The sequence below is a fragment of the Puma concolor genome, chromosome B4 (assembly GCF_028749965.1).
Source record: "Puma concolor isolate L17-30 chromosome B4, mPumCon1.1.hap2, whole genome shotgun sequence".
In the NCBI taxonomy this organism is placed as follows: Eukaryota; Metazoa; Chordata; class Mammalia; order Carnivora; family Felidae; genus Puma; species Puma concolor.
The window spans coordinates 15021729-15045436 of NC_141673.1; the positions used below are offsets into that span (position 1 = coordinate 15021729).

General features: G+C 47.5%; 1 protein-coding gene across 2 annotated transcripts in view; it reads right to left on the reverse strand.

Moving 5' to 3' along the window:
* Positions 1–2079: 2079 nt before the first annotated feature.
* ABTB3 (ankyrin repeat and BTB domain containing 3) overlaps positions 2080–23708 on the reverse strand; it is a 318626-nt gene continuing 296997 nt past the window's right edge. For both annotated transcript variants that reach the window (XM_086712439.1, XM_086712441.1), the window contains 5 exons: positions 23559–23661; positions 21164–21245; positions 14153–14221; positions 12265–12378; positions 2080–4239 (listed from right to left, as the gene is read on the reverse strand). In XM_086712439.1, coding sequence (XP_086568565.1) covers positions 4030–4239; positions 12265–12378; positions 14153–14221; positions 21164–21245; positions 23559–23661 — 578 coding nt within the window. In that variant the 3' untranslated portion in view covers positions 2080–4029. The remainder of the gene's footprint in view (positions 4240–12264; positions 12379–14152; positions 14222–21163; positions 21246–23558; positions 23662–23708) is intronic.

Sequence of the window (23708 nt, forward strand, 5' to 3'; positions counted from 1 at the left end):
GGAATTACTTTCTCTGCTACTAACTGTGTAGAACCTGTGCAAACTGTCTCGCTTAATCTTTCCAATGACCCTTTTTAAAATATTTTAGAGAAAGAAATGTGGGTGGAGGGGTAGAGAGAGAAGGAGAGAGAATCCCAAGCAGAATCCATGCTCAGTACTGAGCCCGACATGGGGCTCGAACTCACGAACTGTAAGATCATGACCTGAGCCGAAAGAAATACTTGGATGCTTAACGCTTAACTGACTGAGCCAGCCAGGTGCCCTGAAACCAATTTTTCAAAAGAGAAGAACAAAAACTAGATGGAGTGACTCATCCAATATCTCGGTTCCAGTCAGGGGCTGTACTGGCTTCGTTATGTGCAAGTTTCCAGACTTGCATCGGAGCCTGAAGCCTGGCAGTGGTGAGCATCTCCCTGACTTGAACCCTCACGGCAAGAAGCCCAGGAAACGGTCTTGGAAAGGGTGTCTGGTAGGGCTGGTCGGAAAGGGAGTCAGAAGTGGTGGGAAGCGGATACTTCCGTGCCTGTCTACCTGGGACTCAAGCTAGCGACTGGCAAGGCGAGGGGAGGAGGGAGCGAGCGCTGAATTTGAAGAAGACAGGGAACCCAGGGCCGGTGAAATAAAAGTTTTTCTCAAACTGCTGTCTGGGACGCTGACTCGATTATCCATCCTGCCAGTGCACGCTGCCGGAGGTTAGTGAAACACTGCTCAGCCACAGAGCCTTGGTAACACAACCCTGGATGAGACGACTTCTGGCTGGAGTAACACTTTTTGCCTCGGGCTTCACAGGAACAAACAATGTGAGCAGGAGAAACAGAATCCCAGAACTACAGACTCTCAGGGGCGGAGATCTTAGAAGCCCTTCCTCTAACTGGACCCTGAGGTATGCCTACGCTGTCTTCCAGCTTCTGCCTCCTATGATGGGCGCTCCCACCTTGTTCCCCCATTTTGGGTGCATGGGTGACATTTAAATACAGTACAGAGAAAACGAATTACACGTGTGCGCATTGGGGGCAGAAGCCAAGTCGAGGCCCTTGTGTTTATTCAAGCGGCTGCTTGACCACCCTCCTTCCAGTTCCTCATTGTAATAGAAGCAGAAGGAGCTTTGCGGCTGGCTCCTGTCTCCCACAGGACTCATCCTGCCTCCCCCCAAGATGCTAAGGGCCTCAGATGCGACAGGCTTCACTGAAGACCAAATGACAACGCTGCCCATCGACAAGTAAAAGACAAACGTGGCAGCATACGGTTTATCTTTGCAAAAGGAATAAATCAAATGGTGTACTCACCCTGAGGCTACACAGGATGCACAAAAATAAATCGACCTTCTGTTCTCCCGGCCTCAGAGTTCTGGCCCCTGGCACACGGATGCTTTGGTTGTTTCTTAAAGAAGAAACGGAACTTGGCTGCTAAGCAGGGCTGGGCATTCTGGGGAGGGGCTCGTGAGGTCAGTTGTCTACCGGGCCTCACTGGCCCAGGTCTCCCCACCCCAGCTTCCTGTAGTCCTTGTGGATGATCCAGGGGGATTCATCTCCACCCAGACCTGAGCTGGGCCCAGGCTGGGCGAGGAGCCAGAGTGGATCAGGTGAGGACTTGGTTTGACCTCAGTGATGACAATACCCAAGGGGAGAGCCGCTTGCCCTGCTGTGACCCCCCACCCCAGAATGTCGCCACCATCCACAAGCATCAGGTCATGCTGGCCCTTGATGGGAGCCAAACCATGTGGACAGAACTCGTTTTTCTCCATCTTCCCACCCCCACAAAGCTTCATCGTGGCACACAAATGGCAGCCAGAACTCCACGCTCTGCAGGCAAATTAGCTCTCTGCATTAGGCAAAGTGGTGACACCTGTCAGGTCCTCCAAGGGTGGCACCCGGAGGTATATGCAGACCCAGGGGACTCGAGCCTGCACAGCCAACCCCTGGTTGACAGAGCGGACAGGTGGCGGCCCCTACCTTTTACCCTGTATCTCCATTTTCCTCGACTTTTTCTGCACAGCCACCTTTTCCAATCTTTTAACTGAACGAAGTTCTCAGGCTCCCCCTGTTGGGTAAAGAGCTCACTCGTACCATACACACGATGCACGGCTTGGGAAAATCATTTAATGACAGAGAAAGCACACCAAACTAGAACAGAAGCCTGTCAGGACTGGCCGCTGTACAAATCGAAGCCCAGAGGCCCCAAACTAGCACTAGACATTCACAGGGGGAAGTCAGTCGTGGTGAAGGGAACATCACGCAGCATTTCTGAGGACACAGAGGAGGCAGGAGGCAGCAGAGACTCACGCACGTGCTGTGTGTATCTGTAACTTGGACTCCTTTGCAGGCAGTTTTTTTCCTTTCTTTTTTTCTCCCTTCTTCATTTGATTGTAGGGCTTGCGGTGGTTTGCAAATGACCAAGTTGAAGAGAGGCCTCATGTATCCAAATCACGTGAGAGCCGATGTTGGAGGCAGATGCGGCCCAGGAGCTGCTCCAGGGATCACACCCATGTAACCTGGCCTCGGTCCTGTGAACAGTGGCTCAGGGAGCATGACAGCAGCTCTTTTAGAATCTGGGGTCTGTGCACAACTTCCCAAAGGCATGCTAGGAAATAGGGTTACCAAAGAAACTTTGCCAACCCCAAAGGGCAAAAGTCATTCTCGTTTCTATCTAGGTTTCCAAGGAAAGGACAAGAGAAAAAGGCAGCAACTGAAAAACTATTTGGAATATTGTGGCACTTCACCAATCTCTTTTGCTTATAATATATGGCAGAGAAAACGGAACCCTGTCGATAGGAACTTTCATCAGAGATAACCCTATACTGTACATTCTCAGAATACAGAAAGAATCCTTCCTATCATACATATTTCATCTTTAAAAATAATCTAACATAGTCATATTCTCTGGCTAGTAGCAAACTATTAACATCTTTTGAGAGTACAGAGAAAACTTTGGGATTCATAGTAAATTCTTGGACGTGCGCGCCCCTCCCGCCCCTGATCAGCATCATCTATGAACACATTTCTGCTAAAGCATCCCAGAATCATTGTTAAAGGAAAGGAATATGTTACAGTTTCACCGAATGGATTTTTAGCAAGAAGTGATGGAACATTTTTACCTTGGCAAAAATGAAGCACAAACATAATGTTTCACTGGCTCGGGCCCATGCAGATGCATGTTTGTTACGTGGGGCTGTTTTACTGTCACCCCGAAATCACAATTAGCATGCAAGTTGTTTTCAGCTATTGAGTTAGAGATAATTATTGGCAGTGCACCTCTTTTGTGTAACCATGATCACTAAGGCAAGATTATTATTTCACTTTGTATAGAATATCAGCAGTATCTTGTCAGATGCATGTTTATACGGTATAGACCTGCGACTTACTGTTTTTTTTTTTTAAAAACCAAAACTCAAAACACAGATCCCTAAACACGATTCAATTGAAAATGAACTGTTGCGCTTTTAGAAATAGATTTTTAAACTACAAGGCTGCCCTGTTTTTGTTTTGTTTTTTTTTTATGAACATTTTAAAAAGTTCCCACCCCTAAAAATTTGCCAAATTATTTCTTCATTATTGGTAACAGTCTCACCAATTTGCTACCACGGTTGACTCTCGCTGAGCTGTAGCTACTAAGGTCCTTGATGTGAGCACAACACTCTCTGGGGTCAGAACAGTTCAGTTCTCCAACTGTCCACCTGCAACCCGAATGACCTTTACTCCTCAATTCATCCATTTAACAGTGGTCCCGGCAACGGGCGTTCAAGTGCCCCAGGGGTGCTTTCGGATGGGGTTGGCTTGGCTGTCCCATGTTGACCTTCAAGCCCTGGACCCCACTGCAGATCTGATCTGCAGACCAGTGGAATGTCCTTTGTTTCTCAATAGGAACACACAGGAGCTGGAATTGCTTATTCAAGAAAAGCTCGGGCAGGAGAGGCAGCTCCTTGGCCTAGCCAAAAACAGATGCCAGGTGAACTTTGTATGTGTTTGTGTGAAGCCAGTGCAGCAGCAGAACTGGAAAGTCCCCAGGGGACTGTTCCCTGCGCTGGACGTTTCATACAACAGAACCTTTGGAGGATGACAAGTGGATTGACTGAATCCTGATGGCCAACGTCCTCTGTAAGTCCTGGAGCACATCCTGGCCCGTCCCTTCACCATTTTTGTCATAGAGGAGCTGCTTGAACGCTTCGTTTTCGATGAGGACCATCATGTTTTTGAGAAAGTAGCCTTCGCAATACGCGGAAAGCTCTGTGACTCCAAGAAACTGTGGAGGGCAAGAGGAAGCAGGAGACGGTTATGTTTCTGAAATGCACCTGGCTGCCTGCACAGCTAATAATGGTGAACACCTATTAAGGCAGATTGACTATAAAAATGGCCCCGATTCTCTACCTTTGATATATTCACCCTCATGGGACAAGACTTGGCAACTTCTCTCATGAGAGGGCTGGAGTCCATTTCTTCACTGCTTGGCCTTGTGACTTGCTCAGGCCAACAGAACACGGCAGAAGCCACAGTTGCTGATTCTGAGCTACCTTCAAGTGGCCATGTCTGTGCTTCTGCACTCTTGCTCAGAAATCTGCCTCTGTCACGGGAGCAAAAGCCCTGGTGAGCCTGCATGGAGGGTTAGCGGCTCCATGAAACTGAGAAGAGAGAGTGACAGGGCCCAGCCACGGTCAACAAAGCCAAGCACAGCTGACCAGACAGCTGACGTCAGAAGCAAGGCCCATGGAGACCAGAAGAAACTTCCAGCTGTCCCGTCGACTCATGTGCCGAAGAAGGGTTTACTGTTTTATCCCCTGGGTTCTACAGTTCTTTGTTGTGGCTGTAGACAACTGGGACATGAATGGAGTTGCAGACACAGCTCTGTGCTCTTGGGAGTATTATTAACCTGTTTGACTGTCACAGCAACCCCGAGTGGGCACTGACTACCAATTCTCTGTATTTAGAGCAGTGGTTCTCAACCAGGGGTGATTTTTGCCCAGGGGACGTTTGGAAAAGTGTGGAGAGGATCTGATTGTCACGACTGGGTGGTGGCGGTGATGTGTGTACTATTGGCATCTAATGGGTGGAAGCCAGGGATGCTAACATGCCACGATGCACAGGACAGACCCTGCAGCAGAGAATCCTGTGGCTCAAGCTGGCAGTGCTGAGGCTGAGACACTCATCTAGAGATGGGGTTCCTCACAGGCTGAGCCGATAAGGAAGGGATTACGTTGACCTAGCTCACCTTTATAAGCCCAAGCAGAGGGCTTGACAGATGGTAGACACTTGGTAAGTTGTTTGTTGAATGTATGAGTGAGCAGTTAACTCTCGGAGTAATGAACTAACAGTGAACATTTACTGGGGGCTTACAATGTGCCAGGCACCTTGGTAGGCACTTCAAGTACATCATCTCCTTTAATCTTCAACTTCCCTGAAGGAAGGCAGATTACCACCTCCAATTTACAGATGAGGGAACAGACAAGAGTGTAGGTTACAAAAAGTCACACAGCGTGTCAAGGGCAGAACGAGGAACTGAATCCTTAAGGCTGTGTGCTTAACCATTAAGACACTGCCCCCATTCTGACATCATTAATCAGAGGCCAGGTATTCAGCCTCATGTGTGCGTGGTGGAGGAACTCACGTTCGAAGCACAGAAGTAAATGCGGATATGTGGGCTGGCTGTCTTCAGATCTTTTCTACAGTTTCCAAAGTCCCTCTATGGCAATGAACTGGAAGCTCAGAAGTTCTGAAGTGCTCCTTGAGATAACATCCCACTGCTTTCTTTAAATGTTGATTTATTTAAATTATCCAAATGCTGAATCATCCTTCTGAACTATCCTGTCCTTTAAACAAGAGATGTGGAACACCTGGGTGGCTCTGTCGGTTAAGCTCTTGACTTCAGCTGAAGCTGAAGACACTTTTCTGTGCTTCAGTCACAGACTGAAGTGACTTCAGGTCATGATCTCATGGTTTGTAAGTTTGAGCCCCGCTGAAAGTGCAGAGCCAGGCTGCTTGAGATTCTTTTTCCCTCTCTCTCTTCCCCTTCCATGCGCTCTCTCAAAATAAATAAACATTAAAAGAATAAACCAGAGGGGCGCCTGGGTGGCTCAGTCGGTTAAGCGTCCGACTTCAGCTCAGGTCATGATCTCGTAGTCCGTGAGTTCGAGCCCCGCATCGGGCTCTGTGCTGACCGCTCAGAGCCTGGAGCCTGTTTCAGATTCTGTGTCTCCCTCTCTCTCTGACCCTCCCCCGTTCATGGTCTGTCTCAAAAATAAATAAACGTTAAAAAAAATTAAAAAAAAACCCCCAGAGATGCACTTAATTGTTAGATGGGAAATGATAATGAGGCAGTGCTAACAGGGCTATCTATGGTGGAACGAGCTGGAACACCTGGATTTGAGTTGGGGCTCACCCACCTCCCTCAATATGTGACCAGGGCTGGGCCACTTGGCCTCCAGCTTTAGGTGCATCATTTTCAAAATAAGAATTATGACACCTGCATCCCAGACCAAGATTCTGCCGTTTGTCACAATTAGGAGAGGTAGGTTAGGAATGTAGTTAAGGGAGGGGCTTCTGGCTTCTGGGATCCTGCCCTGCCCCCCTCCCCGCCCCAGATTTACCACTAAGCTATTGGCTGTTGGGCAATTTATACAATCTCTCTTTGCCTCCAAACTCCTATCCATAAAATGGGGTTGATGATAATACCTACTCAACAGTCTGTTGTTGCGATTAAAATGAGATAATGCATGGAGTGACAGAACAATGGTCAATTGGAGTCAGCACTCACTCAATATTAGTTGTCATTATAAATGTAAACTATTTATCGCTCTCCTTCTCACCAACTGGTATCCAGTGACCCTCATGCACAAAGTAGGTGGCCAGGCTGGGAAAAAGGGAACTGACTGTGTCTATGGAACCTAGCCCAGCTAACGGACCAAGGTTGTGGCCATGAACTCACTGACACCATTCATTGAGCCAATGGCAACTGTATGTATAAAAACCACATGCAACCTTGGGTATGTCAAATCACTTTTCTGTGCTTCAGTTTCCCCAGCCACAGAATGAATGGCGTGACTCAGAGGGTACGATGCTCTTCAGTGCATTTAGGAAGCAGGTAATTGTGCAGTCTCTGAGAAACTTAGAAGACGTGGTGAGGTTTATCAGGCAAGAGGGCTTGTTACCACCCAGGGTTCCCATAGCTGCACAGTACCCTGGAGTTGGGAGAGATCTTAGGATTGCTTTCATTCTTTCAACATGAACCCTGACATTAGAATCACAGAGTACAAGCCCTCATTGTACAGGTGGGGAAACTGAGGCTCAGAATCGCCTATCTTTGATTCTGTGGACACAGAGAGCACCCCCCTTGACCACACCTGGCCACTTGCTTTGTATATAAATGTCACTCATCACAAGTTAGTGTAAGTGGAGAACAACAAGTACAATAAATACTTACATTTATATTTGGTGATATTTATTCAGTGGTGACTATACATCAGACCCTTGCCTACCTCCACACAAATAATGACTGACAGAACTGGGGTGGGAACTCTCATCTCCTACGCCAACGATTGACAAACTACAGGCCTGTGGGCAAAATCTGGCCCACTACCTGTTTTTGTGAAAAAAGTTTTATTAGAACAAAACCACACCCATCATTTATGCATCATGTATGGCTGCTTTTGCATTACTATGGCAACCATATGGCCTGTGTGAAAATATTACCTGGCCCTCCACAGAAAACGTTTGCTGGCCCCTGTCCTAGACTGTAATTTTTGCAAGAGCAGAGCTCATGTCTTACTAATTTTTTTATTATATTCTGATGAATACAGTTCCTGGTAAATAGTGGGTGCTCAATAAACACTAATGAATGAATCCCTAGTTTTGCAAACCTGTGTTCTTTCTAGCACAGTGCATGGTTGGGCTTACTGAATTAGCTTAGATTCAATTTGATGAACCAGCCTTTTCGTTTTCTCAGGTTGAAAGGGCCATCAGAAGCTTCAAGGCCCCCTTTTTACGACTGAATAATTTGGGACAGATTTACCAGGAAAAAAAAAAAAAAGATGGTTAAGCCATGCATTTATGGGATGGACTTCTCATCTGTATAAAATTCCACAGCTGTCTCAAACAGTTAGATGTAGTATAGAGGTAATGTTGCCAAGGTCTTGTTGACATTTGGGACATTGTTATTAGCATGTAAACTCCTGTGTTTCCTGGGGTTCTGAACCAAGAGTTGGTTTTTCTTTTCCGTTTTTACTAAACTCGCCTCAATGTGCAGTAGAATCTGCCAGAAATAGAATCCACATGCATGTGCTCGTTCGCAGTGTTGCAGTATCTGTAGCACAGGGGCAACAGCATACAGAACGGGGAAAGGGCAGAGGCTGGCTGGCTTTGCCTTGTCTTCTATGCAAATGTCACGAAAGGCAGACTTTTGCATTGGAAACACACCAGGATGTGGCCTGGGAGACCGAGGCAGAGTCTCGTGTCTGTAAAAGGCAGAGCTCTGGCTGCAAAGGTACATAAACAGAAGGGGCAGTTCCCTGCCATAGGTATTCAAAGCCCATAGCACTAATGTATTCCCAACCTGGGCTCCTCTTGTATCAGGCTGCATTATTAAATACAATAGCTACGGAAGCTGCCTGCCAAGGAGCCTGAAGTGGTTAAAATGGATTGCTGACAACATGACAGGCCATGGCAAAGCCACTTGTGGATGCTGGGTTCACAGGACAATTGGAGTGTCTGTGGCCAGGAGAGGGGGAAGGACCACAAGATTCATAATCAGGCTCTCTTCTTGGGTAGAGAGCAGTCTCTGGATGCTTTTCTGCAGAGTACTCAGTTTAAAGATTAAAAAAAAAAAATGTGCTGTGTCCTGAGAGACCAGATTTTGGTAAAACCCTCATTTAACCAAAGCACCTAGTGTGTGTGTGTGTGTGTGTGTGTGTGTGTGTGTGTGTGTGTGTAGTAAGTAGTGTGTAGATTTTGATTTACTGATGACCAATGAGAAGATCTCTTCTATCAATGATTATTGCAAATATTTCAACCATTTATTAGGCCAGAGAGCAAGGTTAAGAGCCTGTGCTTTGGAGTAAGATAAATCTAGGTTTTCCCATCTGGGTATATACCCCAAACCCCAAAGAACTAAAAGCAGAGACTTGAACAGATATTTGTCCTGTGTTCACAGCAACATTATTCACAGTAGCCAAAGGGTGGAAACCACCCTAAGTGTCCACTGATGGATGACTGGATAGACACGATGTGGTCTCTCCAGACAATGAGATATCATTCAGTCTTAAAAAGAAATGAAATTCCAACACATGCTACAGCATGGATGAACCCTGAGGGCACTGTGCTACCTGAAATAAGCCAGTCACAAAGGGCAAATACTGTACGATTCCATTTATATAAGGTTCCTAGAGTAGTCAAGTTCATAGAGACAGAAAGTTAGGTGGTGGTTCCCAGGGCCTGAGGGGAAGGGAAATGGTTCCCAAAGTTTCAGTTTGGGAAGATAGAAAGTTCTGGAGATAGATGGTGATGATGATTTTACAACAATGTGAATGGGCTTATGCTGCTGAATGGTGCGCTTAGAAATGGTTAAAATGGTAAATTTCATGTTATGTGCATTTTACCACACACACATACATAAATCTCCATAGTAGCTGTGTGACCTTAAGCAAGTTCCTTCCCCTGTCTGTGCCTCAGTTTTCTTATTATGATATAAGACTAATGATAGCATTTACTTAAAAAGGTTGTAGTGAGCATTAAAAAAGAAGGTGTAATACACAAAAATAAATTCAAAATGGATGAAAGACCTAAATGTGAGGCAGGAAACCATCAAAATCCTAGAGGAGAAAACAGGCAACAACCTCTTTAACCTCGGCCGCAGCAACTTCTTACTCAACACATCTCTGGAGGCAAGGGAAATAAAACCAAAAATGAACTACTGGGACCTCATCAAAATAAAACGCTTCTTCACAGCAAGGGAAACAATCAACAAAACTAAAAGGCAACCGACAGAATGGGAGAAGATGTTTGCAAACAACATATCAGATAAAGGGTTAGTATCCAAAATCTATAAAGAACTTACCAAACTCAACACCCAAAAAACAAATAATCCAGTGAAGAAATGGGCAGAAGATATGAATAGACACTTTTCCAAAGAAGACATCCAGATGGCCAACAGACATGAAAAGATGCTCAACACTACTCATCATCAGGAAGATACAAATCAAAACCACACCGGTCAGAGTTGTTAAAATTAACAACTCAGGAAAGATGTTGCCAAGGATGTGGAGAAAGGGGAACCCTCTTGCACTGTTGATGGGAATGTAAACTGGTGCAACCACTCTGGAAAACAGTGTGGAGTTTCCTCAAAAAATTAAAAATAGATCTACCCTATGACCTAGCAATAGCACTACTAGGAATTTATCCAAAGGACACAGGAGTGCTGATTTGTAGTGGCACATGTACCCCAATGTTTATAGCAGCGCTATCAACAATAGCCAAATTATGGAAGGAGCTCAAATGTCCATCAACTGATGAATGGATAAAGAAGATGTGGTATATATATAAAATGAAATATTACTCAGTGATGAAAAAGAATGAAATCTTGCCATTTTCAACAAGGTGGATGGAACTGGAAGTTGTTATGCTAAGTGAAATAATTCAGTCAGAAAAAGACAGATGTCATAGGTTTTCACTCATATGTAGAATTTGAGAAACTTAACAGAAGACCATAGGGGAAGGGAAGGAGGCAAACCATAAAAGGTTCTTAAATACAGAGAACAACACACTGAGGGTTGATGGGGGTGGGGGATTGGGAGGGGCAGGGAAAATGGGTGAGGGGCATTGAGGAGGGTACTTGTTGGGATGTACACTGGGTGTTGTATGTAAGTGATGAATGACAGGAATCTACTCCTGAGGTCAAGACTACACTGTATTTTAGGTAACTTGACAATAAATTATTTTTTAAAAAAGTAGGTGTAATATGGCTCTTAGCACAGGCGCCTGCACACTAAAAGGGCTCGTTGGATGTTGGCATAAGACAGAAAACAACATCTCAAATGCAACCTGAGTTTTCAGGATGGGCGATGAGAGTGTAATGCACGTCAGCTGTCACTCTACAAAGCAGCAGGTGTGGGAGATGTCTCTTGAGCTCCACTTAAAAGAAGACTTTTTTGTTTTAAATTCCTGATCTCAACTCATTTCACTGTTTCTTCCTAGCAAATGCTAATCTGCCCATCCTGAGCACATGAAACAAAAATAAAATGGCACCTGGACAAATTATTTGACTTCTCTCAGTCCCAGTATCCCTACATGCGAAATGGATTGGATGAGATGAGGTCAGTGGTTCCCAAAAATTGGAGTCATGACTGGCCTTAGGACTGAAGTCACAACAGTAGCCTAGGGAGCTTATTAAAAGTACAGATTCCTGGGTTCCACTGCAGAGACCATTGTGGGTGGGGGGCTAAACACATTCAGGACTCTCCCCAGGTGATTCTGATTAGTCCACCTGACCAGGAGAACTCCTTGGGGGTCTCCAGGGCTGGTAACCTGTTCTCAACCTTGGTCACACTGGAAATCACTTGGGAAGCTCTGGAAAACACCTTTCCCCGGGCTCTACCACCAGAGGTGAGTTTAATTGGTCTGTGATAGGTCCCAAGCATAGGGATTTTAAGTGAGTGCCCAGATGATTCTACTGCGCAGCCAGCACCAGGAACAGAGTTCTAGAACAGTGATTCTTGCCCTTGAGCATGCATCAGAATCACCTGGACGGCTTGCGAAGCCATAGGCGGTGGGTCTCTCCCCCAGAGTTTTTGATTCAGAGTAGGTCTGGAAAGGGGCCCTGGAATATACATTTCTAACACGTTCCCTAAAGATGCTGATGCTTCTGGACTGGAGAACACTCTTCGACAACCACTTGCTACTCAAGGTGTGGCTTAGACTAGCAGCAGAGGCTTCACCTGGGGGCTTGTTAGAAATGCAGAATGCAGGGCCCACCCTGGACCTGCTGAGTCGGGGTCTGCAATATGATTCGTGTTCACGTTAACATTTGAGAAGCACTGTCTCAGAACAACTTTGCTTTGGGAACTTCTGAGTTCCTGCTCTCGTTGTATTTGGGAGGGGTGACATAAAAGGAAAGGCATCTTTTCTAGAGCAGGAGGCTGATGGTGGGAGGAATGCAGGGGTGGCTCAGCCTGGAGCAAGCGGGCCAGCACCAGCTCTCTGCCTTGACTCCGTGTCTGTGAAGGAAAAGCCTGACCCATTTCAGTACACGGCGCATGCTCAGGGCAGCCAGAGTGGGACTGATTACCTTGGCGTGGTTGTAAATATCCACACAGTTGTCGGTATTGATGCTCTTTGCGCAGATAATCTCACAGTGTCGCTGCAAAGCCTCCAGCTGGAAAAATTTAGCAGCAGACAGAAGCTAAAAACCATAAAAAGAGCCCGTTAGTGGCTGGGAGGTGGAAATAAAGGGATGACAATCATGGGGAAAAATCCTTATCTTCCACAGAAGTGTCCCAAGGTGAAGGGCTGGGAATATAGGGATTGGTAACGTCACTTTAAAGCCCAAAGGAAACACTAGCCACTAAGATAGAGTGATCGAACTCTGTTGCGGGGGAAGATGGCAGAGGAGAGGGGTTTGAAGTGAACCAGATTCACATCTATTCTAGCAGGGGGTCAAGCAAAAATGCCTGAGGTTGTTACGTCCAGAAATATGGGTGAACACCATTAGTCAGCAAGATGGATTTCGGTGTGGCTCACTCCCTCTGTTCATCCAGGTGTCCACACAAATGTCCCCTCAGAGAAGCCTCCCAGACCACCCCGCCTCAGGTCATCTCCCTTCATCACTGTCTGCCTTCCTTACCCTGTCTTAGTTTTCCTTAGAGCCCTTCTCTCCCCAGACATGATGTCATGCCTGTCGCCCTCAGTCCATGAGGGCAGAGATCTCTGTCCCTTTGCATTACTGCTGTAGCTTGGCCCTAAGTGTTCAGAGGGATTGCCTTTGGGGAATGGATGGGGGCACGGGGGATGAAGGAGCCTGGGTGAGCTGCTTTTTGTGACCAGCTCTTCTGTATTATTTACGTGATTTACATGTACGTTCGTTATTTTGATTTTAAAATAAAAATAAATGTTACAGAAGAGCCTGCGTTCTCAGATGGTAGCTTGGTCCTGAGGTAGAGAAGTGTCAAAGGAGTGGTCCAGAGAGGCAAGAGAGTAACTGTGGGTGGGTGGGTGGGGATGACCATGGAAGGGTTCTCAGAGTATGATGGGAAGGATAAGCACCTTATTGAACATAAGAACTCTTACAATCTTAAAAATCCAATGAGATAGATAATTATTCCCATTTCCAGGGAAGGAAACTGAGGCTAAGAGAGGTTAACTAACATGTCCAAGATCACACAGCTCAGAAGGGACAGAGCCTGGATTTAAACCAAGTTTGGTTCTGACTCCATGTTTTAACCCCTGTGTGGGGTCACCTTTTGAATGACTGATAGTGCTCTGACATCTCTAATCAGCCAGGCACCCTGGACTCCACAGACACCTGAATGGATCCTGGCTCCTTTGCTCAGGATTATCGGAGTAATCTTGGCTTCCTGTTCAAAGCTTCCAGTTTTGAATAGGAAAACCAACAAAGGGTCCAGGTTTAGGAAAGAGCAGGGACTCATGGCTTTGGGCAGAAGGGAGCAGAAACAAGGCCCCTGGATTAGGGAGGGGAGACAGGCTTAACGGTGAGGTAGACAGCAGATGGGGGAGAGCCAAGGAGACTCAGGAAGGGGGGATGGTCATCCTCAACTGGCTGGAATGCTCCTGGCTTCTGTATCAACAGATGCACTGTGATTTGGGGAATGTTTTCCAATGACAGAAGTCACAAGGGTAGCTCCTGATGACGGTATCTGAGCCCTAGTTGTGCCTAGACTTAGTCTCCGCCTCCATAGGCAACTTCCTTTACCTGCCCCCTCCCCCACCCCCCACCCCAAAGCCAATTAAAAGTGGCTTTCACGGAGCTGCTATTGCAAGTGCACTGAGCACCCTGGCCTTCTGGAAGGGGCTCTGATGCAAAACCCTTGGGAGGCAGGACCCCAAACCCTGCACCCAAGTGAAAACTCAACACAGGTCCCCCCAGCCACCGCCAACACCTGCCAGTGACCTGAGTTTACAGAGGAGCCACTGACCCGATGACACAACAGTTTCCTTACCTCCATTATCTCGTTGTTTTTAATGAGAAGTGACTCTGGGCCACCGTAGTAGAGATACTGCATAACCAGCTGGAAGAAAGGACACAGCGAGCAAAGCATCAGTCAGTGTCAGCACACAGACACCGTCAGCTTACAGCTGGGCAGTCTATCGGTCCCTCTAGGACACCTGTCCCCAGCGTGGCCATTCCCGCTTGATCCCTGCCTTGTAGGAGGAGTTCCACTTAGGATGCTTCTCTCGGCTGGATGTTTTTCCTTATGGCATGCTGAAATTTGTCTCCTTGTGATTCTGCTAGGTTCCAAGTGCATGCCCGGTATCACATTAAACAATTCTGAACAATTCTCTGTTCTCCATCTACAGATGGCAGTCGCTGCTTGTCTTTCCACCTCCATGCCATCAGGCTGCCCCCAAACAGGCAGTTTAAGGAACCTACGCTAGGGGTCGTTCCCCTGGAAGCATGGCCCAGTTTGACAGGATTCTTACTTAAGTCCCAGGGGATGACTCTGGGCTCCCATGGGACCACCTGACTCCTCATTACAGCTTGACAAGACCCAGGATGAAGCCATTAGGGGTCCACAGTTTCAATGTTTCACTGATGATGGGAACAGTCTGAGTGAGGCTGTTCTTTGTTCAGGTATTAAGGAGGCCTGAATGGTGTGCAAAGTCCCAGAGCTTTGCAAATTGGTGTCCCTTTAGAATGAGGCCCCCAGATGTGTAGAACTGGCTGTCACTACCTCCCATGAAGCCATTAATTTTTTCTTTTAATATTTAAAAAAAATTTTTTTAAATGTTTATTTTAGAGAGAAACAGAGCGCGAGCGGGGGAGGAACAGAGAGAGAGAGAGAGAGAGAGAGAGAGAGGGAGGGAGGGAGACACAGAATCGGAAACAGGCTCCAGGTTGAGCTGTCAGCACAGAGCCTGATGTGGGGCTTGAACCCACGAACCATGAGATCATGACCTGAGCTGATGTCGGATGCTTAACCGACTGAGCCACCCAGGGCTGAGCCAGCCAGCCCCAAAGTTTTAATTTTAGGTGGTGGGCATGCTCTTCTCCACCACTGTCTTCTGCCTTATGACACATGGACTATACCTGCCTCACCCCATGGCAGTTGTGCCGGAAACATCTGTAGACTGGTTACGTCCCATCTTTGGACACTTGTAAAATGCGGCGCTGGGGCTGGGCTGTCCTCCACAGTCCCTTCAGGCTCCAGTGGTCTGTGACCAACATACGGCAGTGATTAAGAGCAAGGACCCTGCACGTGGGCTCCCTCAGCTTCTGAGCAGCCCTGCCGCTTAAGATCTGAGGGACCTGAATTGAATTAGGTTCTCTGTGCCTCAGTTGCATCATCTGCAAAGTGGGTATAACATTACCTACCTCATGGGGTTCTGAAGAGGGTTAAATTATATGCAACAGGCCTAGCAGGGGCCTGGCACATGGCAAGAACTGAATAAATCTTAGTTCTTCAGTGTTCTCTGAGGTGGAAAAATCTTTCTCCAGTAGTGCTCTGCTGTGCACTGCCACGTTTTTATTCAGGCCATTCGAGGCCCTTTGTGACTGATCTCAATCTACCTTTTGCACGAATGTTTAAAAGTCATCATTTAAAAAATATGTATGTTTACAGCTTTACTGAGGTCTATTTTACATAATGCAAACGCATCAACTTAAAGCATACAGTTCAGTGGTTTTTAGTATATTCACAATGGCGTGCAACCATCACCACTATCTAATTTTAGAACATTTCTAACACGCCCAGGAGAAACCCCGTACGCATTACCAACCAGTCTCATTTCCTCCTGGGCCTGTCCTGACAACCACGATGGATTCGCTCATTCCGGACATTTCCTATCAGTGGAATCACACAACACATGCTCTTTTGTGTCTGGCTGATGACACTTAGCGTAATATTTTCAAGGTTCATTCTTGCTGTCACTTCTCTCTCCTACGTTCTTTATTGCTGAACAATGTATCACGTTTTGTGTATCCGTTCATCAGCTGAGGGACATTGGATGGGTTCCACTGCTTGGCTGTTATGAATACTGCTGCTATGAATCAATTTACTTTTTCAGATCTCCTCTGTCACTCAAGCCTTCTCTCATCCTAATCTGGACAACATCTGCCTTTTATACTCTGATCACTCCCACCCACTTGCCTCTAACAGAACCTACCACTTCTCTTTCAGTCCCGCACTTTTGCCCATGCTGTTCCCTCTGCTTGGATGCCCCTCCCTTCTTCTCCACCTGTTGAACTGGGCCCCCTCTTTTGGGATCTCAGTGGTCACATGTGTGGAGCCTTCTCAGATGTCCTAGCTGTAACCCCTGGCTGGGCACACATCATCCACAACTGCAGTGTTACTTCCCACGAGAGCTTGATGGGACCGTCTATGTCTTGTCCTTCTCTGCATTCTCGTGCCTGCACTCAGCAAGCGCACTTTAAATAGGAACACGAGGGGCGCCTGGGTGGCTCGGTCGGTTGGGCATCCGACTTCGGCTCAGGTCATGATCTCGCGGTCCGTGAGTTCGAGCGCCGCGTCGGGCTCTGTGCTGACAGCTCAGAGCCTGGAGCCTGTTTCAGATTCTGTGTCTCCCTCTCTCTCTGACCCTCCCCTGTTCATGCTCTGTCTCTCTCTGTCTCAAAAATAAATAAACGTTAAAAAAAAAAAAAATTAAATAGGAACACGAGCCCTCGCCTCACCTCCTCTTTCGTGTTTGAGTCTCCCACGGACTGACTTTGGGCTTCTGTGCCCACCTGCCTCGTCACAGGGATGGTGGTGCATTGATGGTGGTGGCTGAGGCTTTGGGAAATGATAACACAGAATCGTTTACCCTCCCCTCCCTCATCCTGATGGGCCACAGGCATCTAACGTATCATGTCAGCAAATGGGGGGATCCTGGCCTTATGTAAATCAACGGGTCCCCCCAACACCTCTCTTTTACAATGGCCAAACCGATAATGACAACAATACGAGCCATGACAATAACTACCCCGAATATGGGGCCTCTCCATTTACAAAGTGTGCCTCCATCATATTAGGTCATTCATTTGAGGTTGGGCTGTTGACTTAAAATGCTGCTCCTTAGCAGATGCAGATCCTGGGGCTAATGGGATTTAAATTGGGCTGTCCCTTGCCATCAGACTCTGCCAACACAAGCCTTTTCTGCAAAGGGGGCAAAACGAACCCTTATTAGGCCAAAGGGCCTGTTTATGGAGTTGTTTTCCTTGGCAGCTGTCAACCTGCATGGAGCCGGGATTTAAATGGCATTCACGGCCTCACGGAGGCCCCCACTTCCACGTGTAGCCTCAGCTGCGTCCTGCTCTTGCCCGTGTGTGATGTTAAACAGTCTTGTGGGGAGGAAACTCAAAGCAGTCTCATTTAACTAAAATTCTTCTGTCAGCATGGAAGTGGAGTGAACAGGCCCCTGGGAGCCTCCTTCTGGGTCGGATTCAGCCCTCCTTGGCCTATTTCAAGCCACAAATGAGGCTTTTCTTCTTTTATGGGGAAGGGACAGGCACACAGAGAAGTCCCCAGGGCCTGCTAAATCTTCCTAACTCATTACAGTAACTCCAGGCTAATGTGGCCAGGAAACCTTCCCCAGGCAAAAGCAATTACAGGCCTTGGATTCCTCTGGGGCCACGCTTTCCCACGTAGGTCTCTCGTTCAATGAATCCGCACAGCAAACATTTATTGAATGCCTACTACAAGGTTATTACAGGAACCTCCCCAATTAGTTCCAGGCTTTATGGCAAAAGTGCCCCTTCACGAGCACTCAGGAGCTGGGAGGCATGCATTTTCCAGCACTTAGTTCATACTCAAACTCGAATGGGCCTACGATTCTTTCTTCAGGGCCGGGTGATTTTTTTTTTTTTTTTGGCGGGGGGGAGGGGGGTGGGAGGGCCCAAGTCCCTGCAGTTGGGGGGCAACTAGGAGATCAGGTCTGGAAGTCAGTCAGGCCCGGGTCTGAACCTCATCTTGGCTGTGATGAGTAGCCGGAGCTGGGGCCACTACCTTCCTCCCTCTGGGTCTGTGTCCTGCTGTAGGTGGGAGAAGAGCTTCCCGGAGGGGCGGCTGGAAGGACTGAAGGAGATGATGTATGGCAGTGGTTCTCACAGTGGGGTCCCTGGACCAGCAGCATCAGCACCACCTGGGCTCTTGTAAGAAATATAAATTCTAGGACCCCACCCCAGGCCTACAGAATCTAGGACTCTGGGGATGGGGTCCAGGAATCTGCATTTCAACAAGTTTTGTGTTTTATTGAGCAACCCCCTTCCTCCCCTGCCCTGGAGATTCTGGTGCCTGTTAAAGCTTGAGATCCACTCTAGTGCAGAGCACTGTGTCTCCACCTTGACTGCATGCTGGGACAATGGCAGATGCTCCAAAATACTGACACCTGAGCCCCAGCCCCTGTTCTGATTGGTAGCCTGGGTGCTGGGAATTTTCAAAGCTCTCCAGGTGACTCCAATGTCCAGCAGAGGCTGAGAAGCACCAGCTTTGAGACTGACACATAGCTGGTGCTCAAGAAATGCGCACTGTTATGGGGCATCTGGGTGGCTCAGTTGGTTAAGCGTCCGGCTCTTGGTTTTGGTTCAGGGCATGATCTCATGGCTTCGTGGGTTCGAGCCCTGCATTGGGCTCTGGACTGACAGTGTAGAACCTGCTTGGGATCCTCTCTCTCTCCCTTTCTCTCTGTCCCTTCCCGGCTCTCACTCTTTCTCTCCCTCTCTCAAAACAAATGAAAAAAAAAAAAAAAAAAAAAGAAATGGGCACTGTTATTATCACTGTTCCCCCGTAGAAAGGGTATTCTAGAACCAAGCATCCAGGCTTTGGCACCAGGAAGACTGGGCTCCAATCCTGGCTGTCACTAAAGTAGCACTAAGACTTGGGGCATGTCATTTAAGTTTTCTGAGCCTCAGTTTATTCATCTCTAAAAATGGCAAGAAGTATCCAGATAACCATGTGCAAGCAGAGGTTAGTGCCTCATTCATAGCTGGAGCCCCACAGAAGTTTCTTCTCTGCCCCCCCACTCTAATCCTAAAACAAAGCAGCAGTTTCATGGAAAATTTCAAACTCAGAAGTCACCACCATTCTACAAAGGGCTGTGGCCACTTTGCTCTCAGTAGAAAATGTGGTGAGGAATTGGGGTGAGAGGCTGGGTCTGGGGGGGCATGCCAACTCCCTGGTCCCACACTGGGGATCCAGCTCCTCTCTGCCACCCCCACCCCAATGGGATGGCTCCCTCAGACTGGCCTTGTCCCTGGAAATTGCTTTAATCCTTTCCCCAATGCTCAGTCCATAGTAACCTATCCTACAGGGTCTTGTGCTTAGTAGGGAGATGGTTTACCAGTTATGGGTTAGAAAAATAACAACCCACTTAAAAATTGCCAAGTTGAGGGGCGCCTGGGTGGCTCAGTCAGTTAGCCGTCTGACTTCAGCTCAGGTCATGATCTCACCGTTTGTGAGTTCAAGCCCTGTGTCGGGCAGGCTTTGTGCTGACAGCTCAAAGCCTGGAGCCTGCTTCAGATTCTGTGTCTCCCTCTCTCTGTCCCCGACCTCTGCTCATGCTCTGCCTCTCTCTCTCTCTCAAAAATAAATAAACATCAAAAAAAAGTTTGCCAAGTTGTCCTACTTGCTAATCTCTTCAAGAACCCATGACATAGATAGAGGTGGTATTAACTTGTTAAAAATGGAGAAAATGAGGCTCAAAGAAGAGTGTCTTACCCAGTTACTTGGGAAGGATTCTTTCATTTGAACTTTTAACATAACCAAAGAAATACATCTCTAATGGTGGAGATGCAGGTACCTCAATAGGCTTTAGGGGCCAGTGTGAGGGCATGGTGGCTTCCTCTGAACATCCATGGCAGCCCTCTGGACAGCAGGATCTGAGGGGCCAGGGAAAAGCCATCATCTGGCCTGCTTTCTTCCCACTTGGCTCATACTGAGTGGTCCCAGTGTCTTCTCAGTCTCCAATATACCTTAAGACCCGGCTGAATAGACTGATAATCACTTTCCCTCAAACACACCCCATGATTTCCCACTTTTGTCCGTTTGCTTATGCTGTTCCCTGCCTCCCACTGCAGTTCCCCCTTTCCTATCCACCAGATGAGCAAACTGAGGCTTAGAAAGGTTGGTTCTTTGCCCATCGTCATGTGATAGACACCAATTTTAAATAGGAGAATGCAGCATTTTAGTCCTGGGCTGCAGCTCTTTCCTTCCAAGTGCAGATTGGAAACCTGACCCGTGGCCCTGGTCATGGCCAGCCTTGTCTCCACCCCTCACCGCTGCCCCCGCATTATCTGTGAGTTGTCTCAACAACCCTCTTAGAGCATGAATCCCTGGCACACCTGCCTGAATCTTATCCACTCTTACTGCACTCCTCCCAAGGCCCTACTTCCTGAACTGAACTGCAGGAAACAACGTTCTGTTCAGAATTCCACAGATCCCACCCCCAGGTCACCCACGTCGGCTCCCTGACCCTGGCTTGTGGGAGCACAGCATGGAGGGAATGCAGTCGTTAAAAGTCCACTGGCTCCTGATCACATTAGGCTCAACGATGGTTTTGGGACTTCATCCTTGCTGTTCTCTGCCTAGAATCTTCTAACCCCCTTTTTAAGCCCCGAGCCTTCCTAGGGTTCCCCAGCTTCTCTTAAGCTTTCACTATTTCAGCTGACACCTCATAGGAGACCTTCTCTAACTTCCCTGGTCCTAGTTGTCACAGCACATCGCCTCCCTGCCCCCTACTGGTACCTCCCCACATTATATTGTAAGTGACTAATTACTCAGTTACCCGCTCTATCCTATGACGCCCCAGGGGAGGAATGTCCTTTATCCTTGTGTCCCCAGGTCCCAGCAGAGGGCTAGGCAACCAGTAGGTGCTCAACTAATGCTGTAGGGATAAAAGGATGGTAAGCCGGAGGGGGTGTAAGGAGGGGCCCAGTGTGCAAGGAATTGAGGACTCTGCAGTGGCTAACCCACAGGTGGATGACCAGCACAATGCCCTAGGTCACAACTGGGGCTCACCTGAAAGATGGGGTACTTCACGTAACCGATCTCTATGCAGGTGCTGTCATTTGTTGGTTTGCTGGAGAGGAGTGCTTTGAACCTGAAAAAGAACACAAGAAAGGAGATAAAAAGACCCCCACACACATCCACAGTTTGTGAGAAACACCAATCTAATGAGACAAACATGTAGTATCTTGTATTCCCCGCCCCCCACTCTGAAATACATCATCAGTACATCCACAGATGTCATAATGCAATGCCGCCCCAGTAAGATACCATAATCAAATCTGAAGTTACAACTTTATTTTTTTTTTAATTATTTTTTTTAGGGGGCGCCTGGGTGGCTCAGTCGGTTAAGCTTCTGATTCGGCTCAGGTCATGATCTCACAGTTCGTGGGTTTGAGCCCTATGTCGGGCTCTGTGCTGACAGCTCAGAGCCTGGAGACTGTTCAGGATTCTGTGTCTGCCTCTCTCTGCCCCTCTCCTGCTCACGCTCTGTTTCTCTCAAACATAAATAAACTTTGTTTATTTATTTGGGTGTAGGTAATCTCTACACGCAACGTGGGGCTCAAACTCACAACGCTGAGATCAAGAGTCGTATGCTCTTCTGACTGAGCCAGCTAGGCGCCCTGAAGTTAAAACTTTAAAGTTAAAAATAGTAGTTTGAACTGTTATTTCTCAAACAGGTGACTGGAACAGAACAAATACCATTTAAAAGCCCATCTGTCTGTCCCACAGGACTTATCACGAAGGCCGCTTCCTTCATGGGGTCCTCTGGTACCCGTGGTGCTCCCCACCTCCTGTGCACCTTTGCTCCTGGAGGGCAGGGACTCCGCCCTTCTGCTCTGCTGCATCCCCAGAGCCTGTGCCCTTCCAGATCTGCTGCATCATAGGTATTTAATCAACAACCGCTGACTACCTATCGACCTCCCCATGGATGACCTGCTGATGGGCTTCAGATGTGCTTTCCTCCGATCAACAAAACTGTAAGCTCCTAGTGGGTACAGACCCAGTCAATGGAACACCCTGACACTCAAAACATTTAGGCATAAGCTGTGTTCTTTTCTTCAACTTATAGTTTTTAAATAATAAGATTCGCAGAACAGTCATAAAGACAGTACAGAGCTCCTGGATGCCCTCCACCCAGCTTTCCCGGATGTTAACATCCTACACAGCCATGGTTGTCAAGACTAAGAAATCAACACTGGTATGATATCTATCCTGCTTTTCTACGGCATCATAACCGAGAACCGTGTAAGGCATGGCATATTCTTCTTGTTGTGGCAAAGCAGACTTCTGGGGGTTTGCATGTGATTTTGGGGAGAGGCAGTGGAGAGTCCAGGATGCTTTTAGGAACCCAGGAAGTGTTGGTCACATATATTCATTAGCAAATGTCCTAGAAGTGGGTTCTGTTTCTGGGTACCCAGTGTCCTGATCACTTTGTTCATCCTCCCTCCGCCCCCTCCATTCCCAGCAGCCTGCCTGCTCATTTCAGCGTCCTGCCTTCCTCTGTGACAGAGCTTTGCTGATCCCAGTTCAGCGCTTTGGATAATGCGGCTCTAAACGGCCAACTTAACTCCAATCGAAAGCAGAGAGAGCAGTAGCAGAGGAGGGAGTGATACCACTGTCAACTCCATAGTCAAGGAAAAGTCAGGTTCAAGATGTATAAGTGTGGGATGGCTTACACCAGAGTTCCTGGATATTTGGAGGACAGGCCATTCCAGGCCGCTGTGTACGATATTTCAGGTTGTACACTGCGTGAGGGCACTGGGCTGGGGCAGCTAAAATCCAATTCACGCTGTGCTCTGAAGCCCTGGGCCTGGTACACACTCTGTCTGCCCAGAGGGCCGGTGCCCTTGCCTGAGTCACACAAAGGCGCTGCTGTTTATACTACTGGCTGCTCTGTGCTTAAAAAAACAATCTCCAGAACTTGCTCTGTATCCATGGGACAACTCCCCCACCTTCCCCTGCCCCCGGCCCCAGGCAACCCATCCTACTTTCTGTCTCTATGAAGCTCACCACTCTTGGTTGTGCACATAAGTGGAATCATACAGTGTCTGTCCTTTTGTGACTGCCTTGTTTCTTTGCATCCCACCCCCAAGGTTTATCAGGTTGTAGCATCTGTCAGCTCTGCCTTCCTTTTTAAGGTTAAATAATATATGTATATACCACATTTTGTTTGTCCATTCCTCTCCTGGAGGGCACCTGGGATGCTTCTGAAACCTGTTGGCTGCTGTGAATAATGTTGCTGTGAACACGGTTGTACAAAAATGCACTTTGCTCTCGAATTCTTGATTTTAAAAAAGATCATCTTCCAGTCCAGGGAAGATCCCACCAAAATTGAATTTCAGAGACTAGTAACAGCAACAGCCACACTCATAATTCAGCTGCTTTCAAAACTGACCATACGTACCTCGGAGAGGCGGTAAATAACAGCACTTTGTGAGCGTAAAATGGTCTTCCTTCTACCAGAAAGGTAACATCAGACATTTCTTTATTGTTAAGGAAATGAGGATCTAGAATAGGAAGGGGAAAAAGGGTAGCTTTAGTGGAGAGAAGGGAG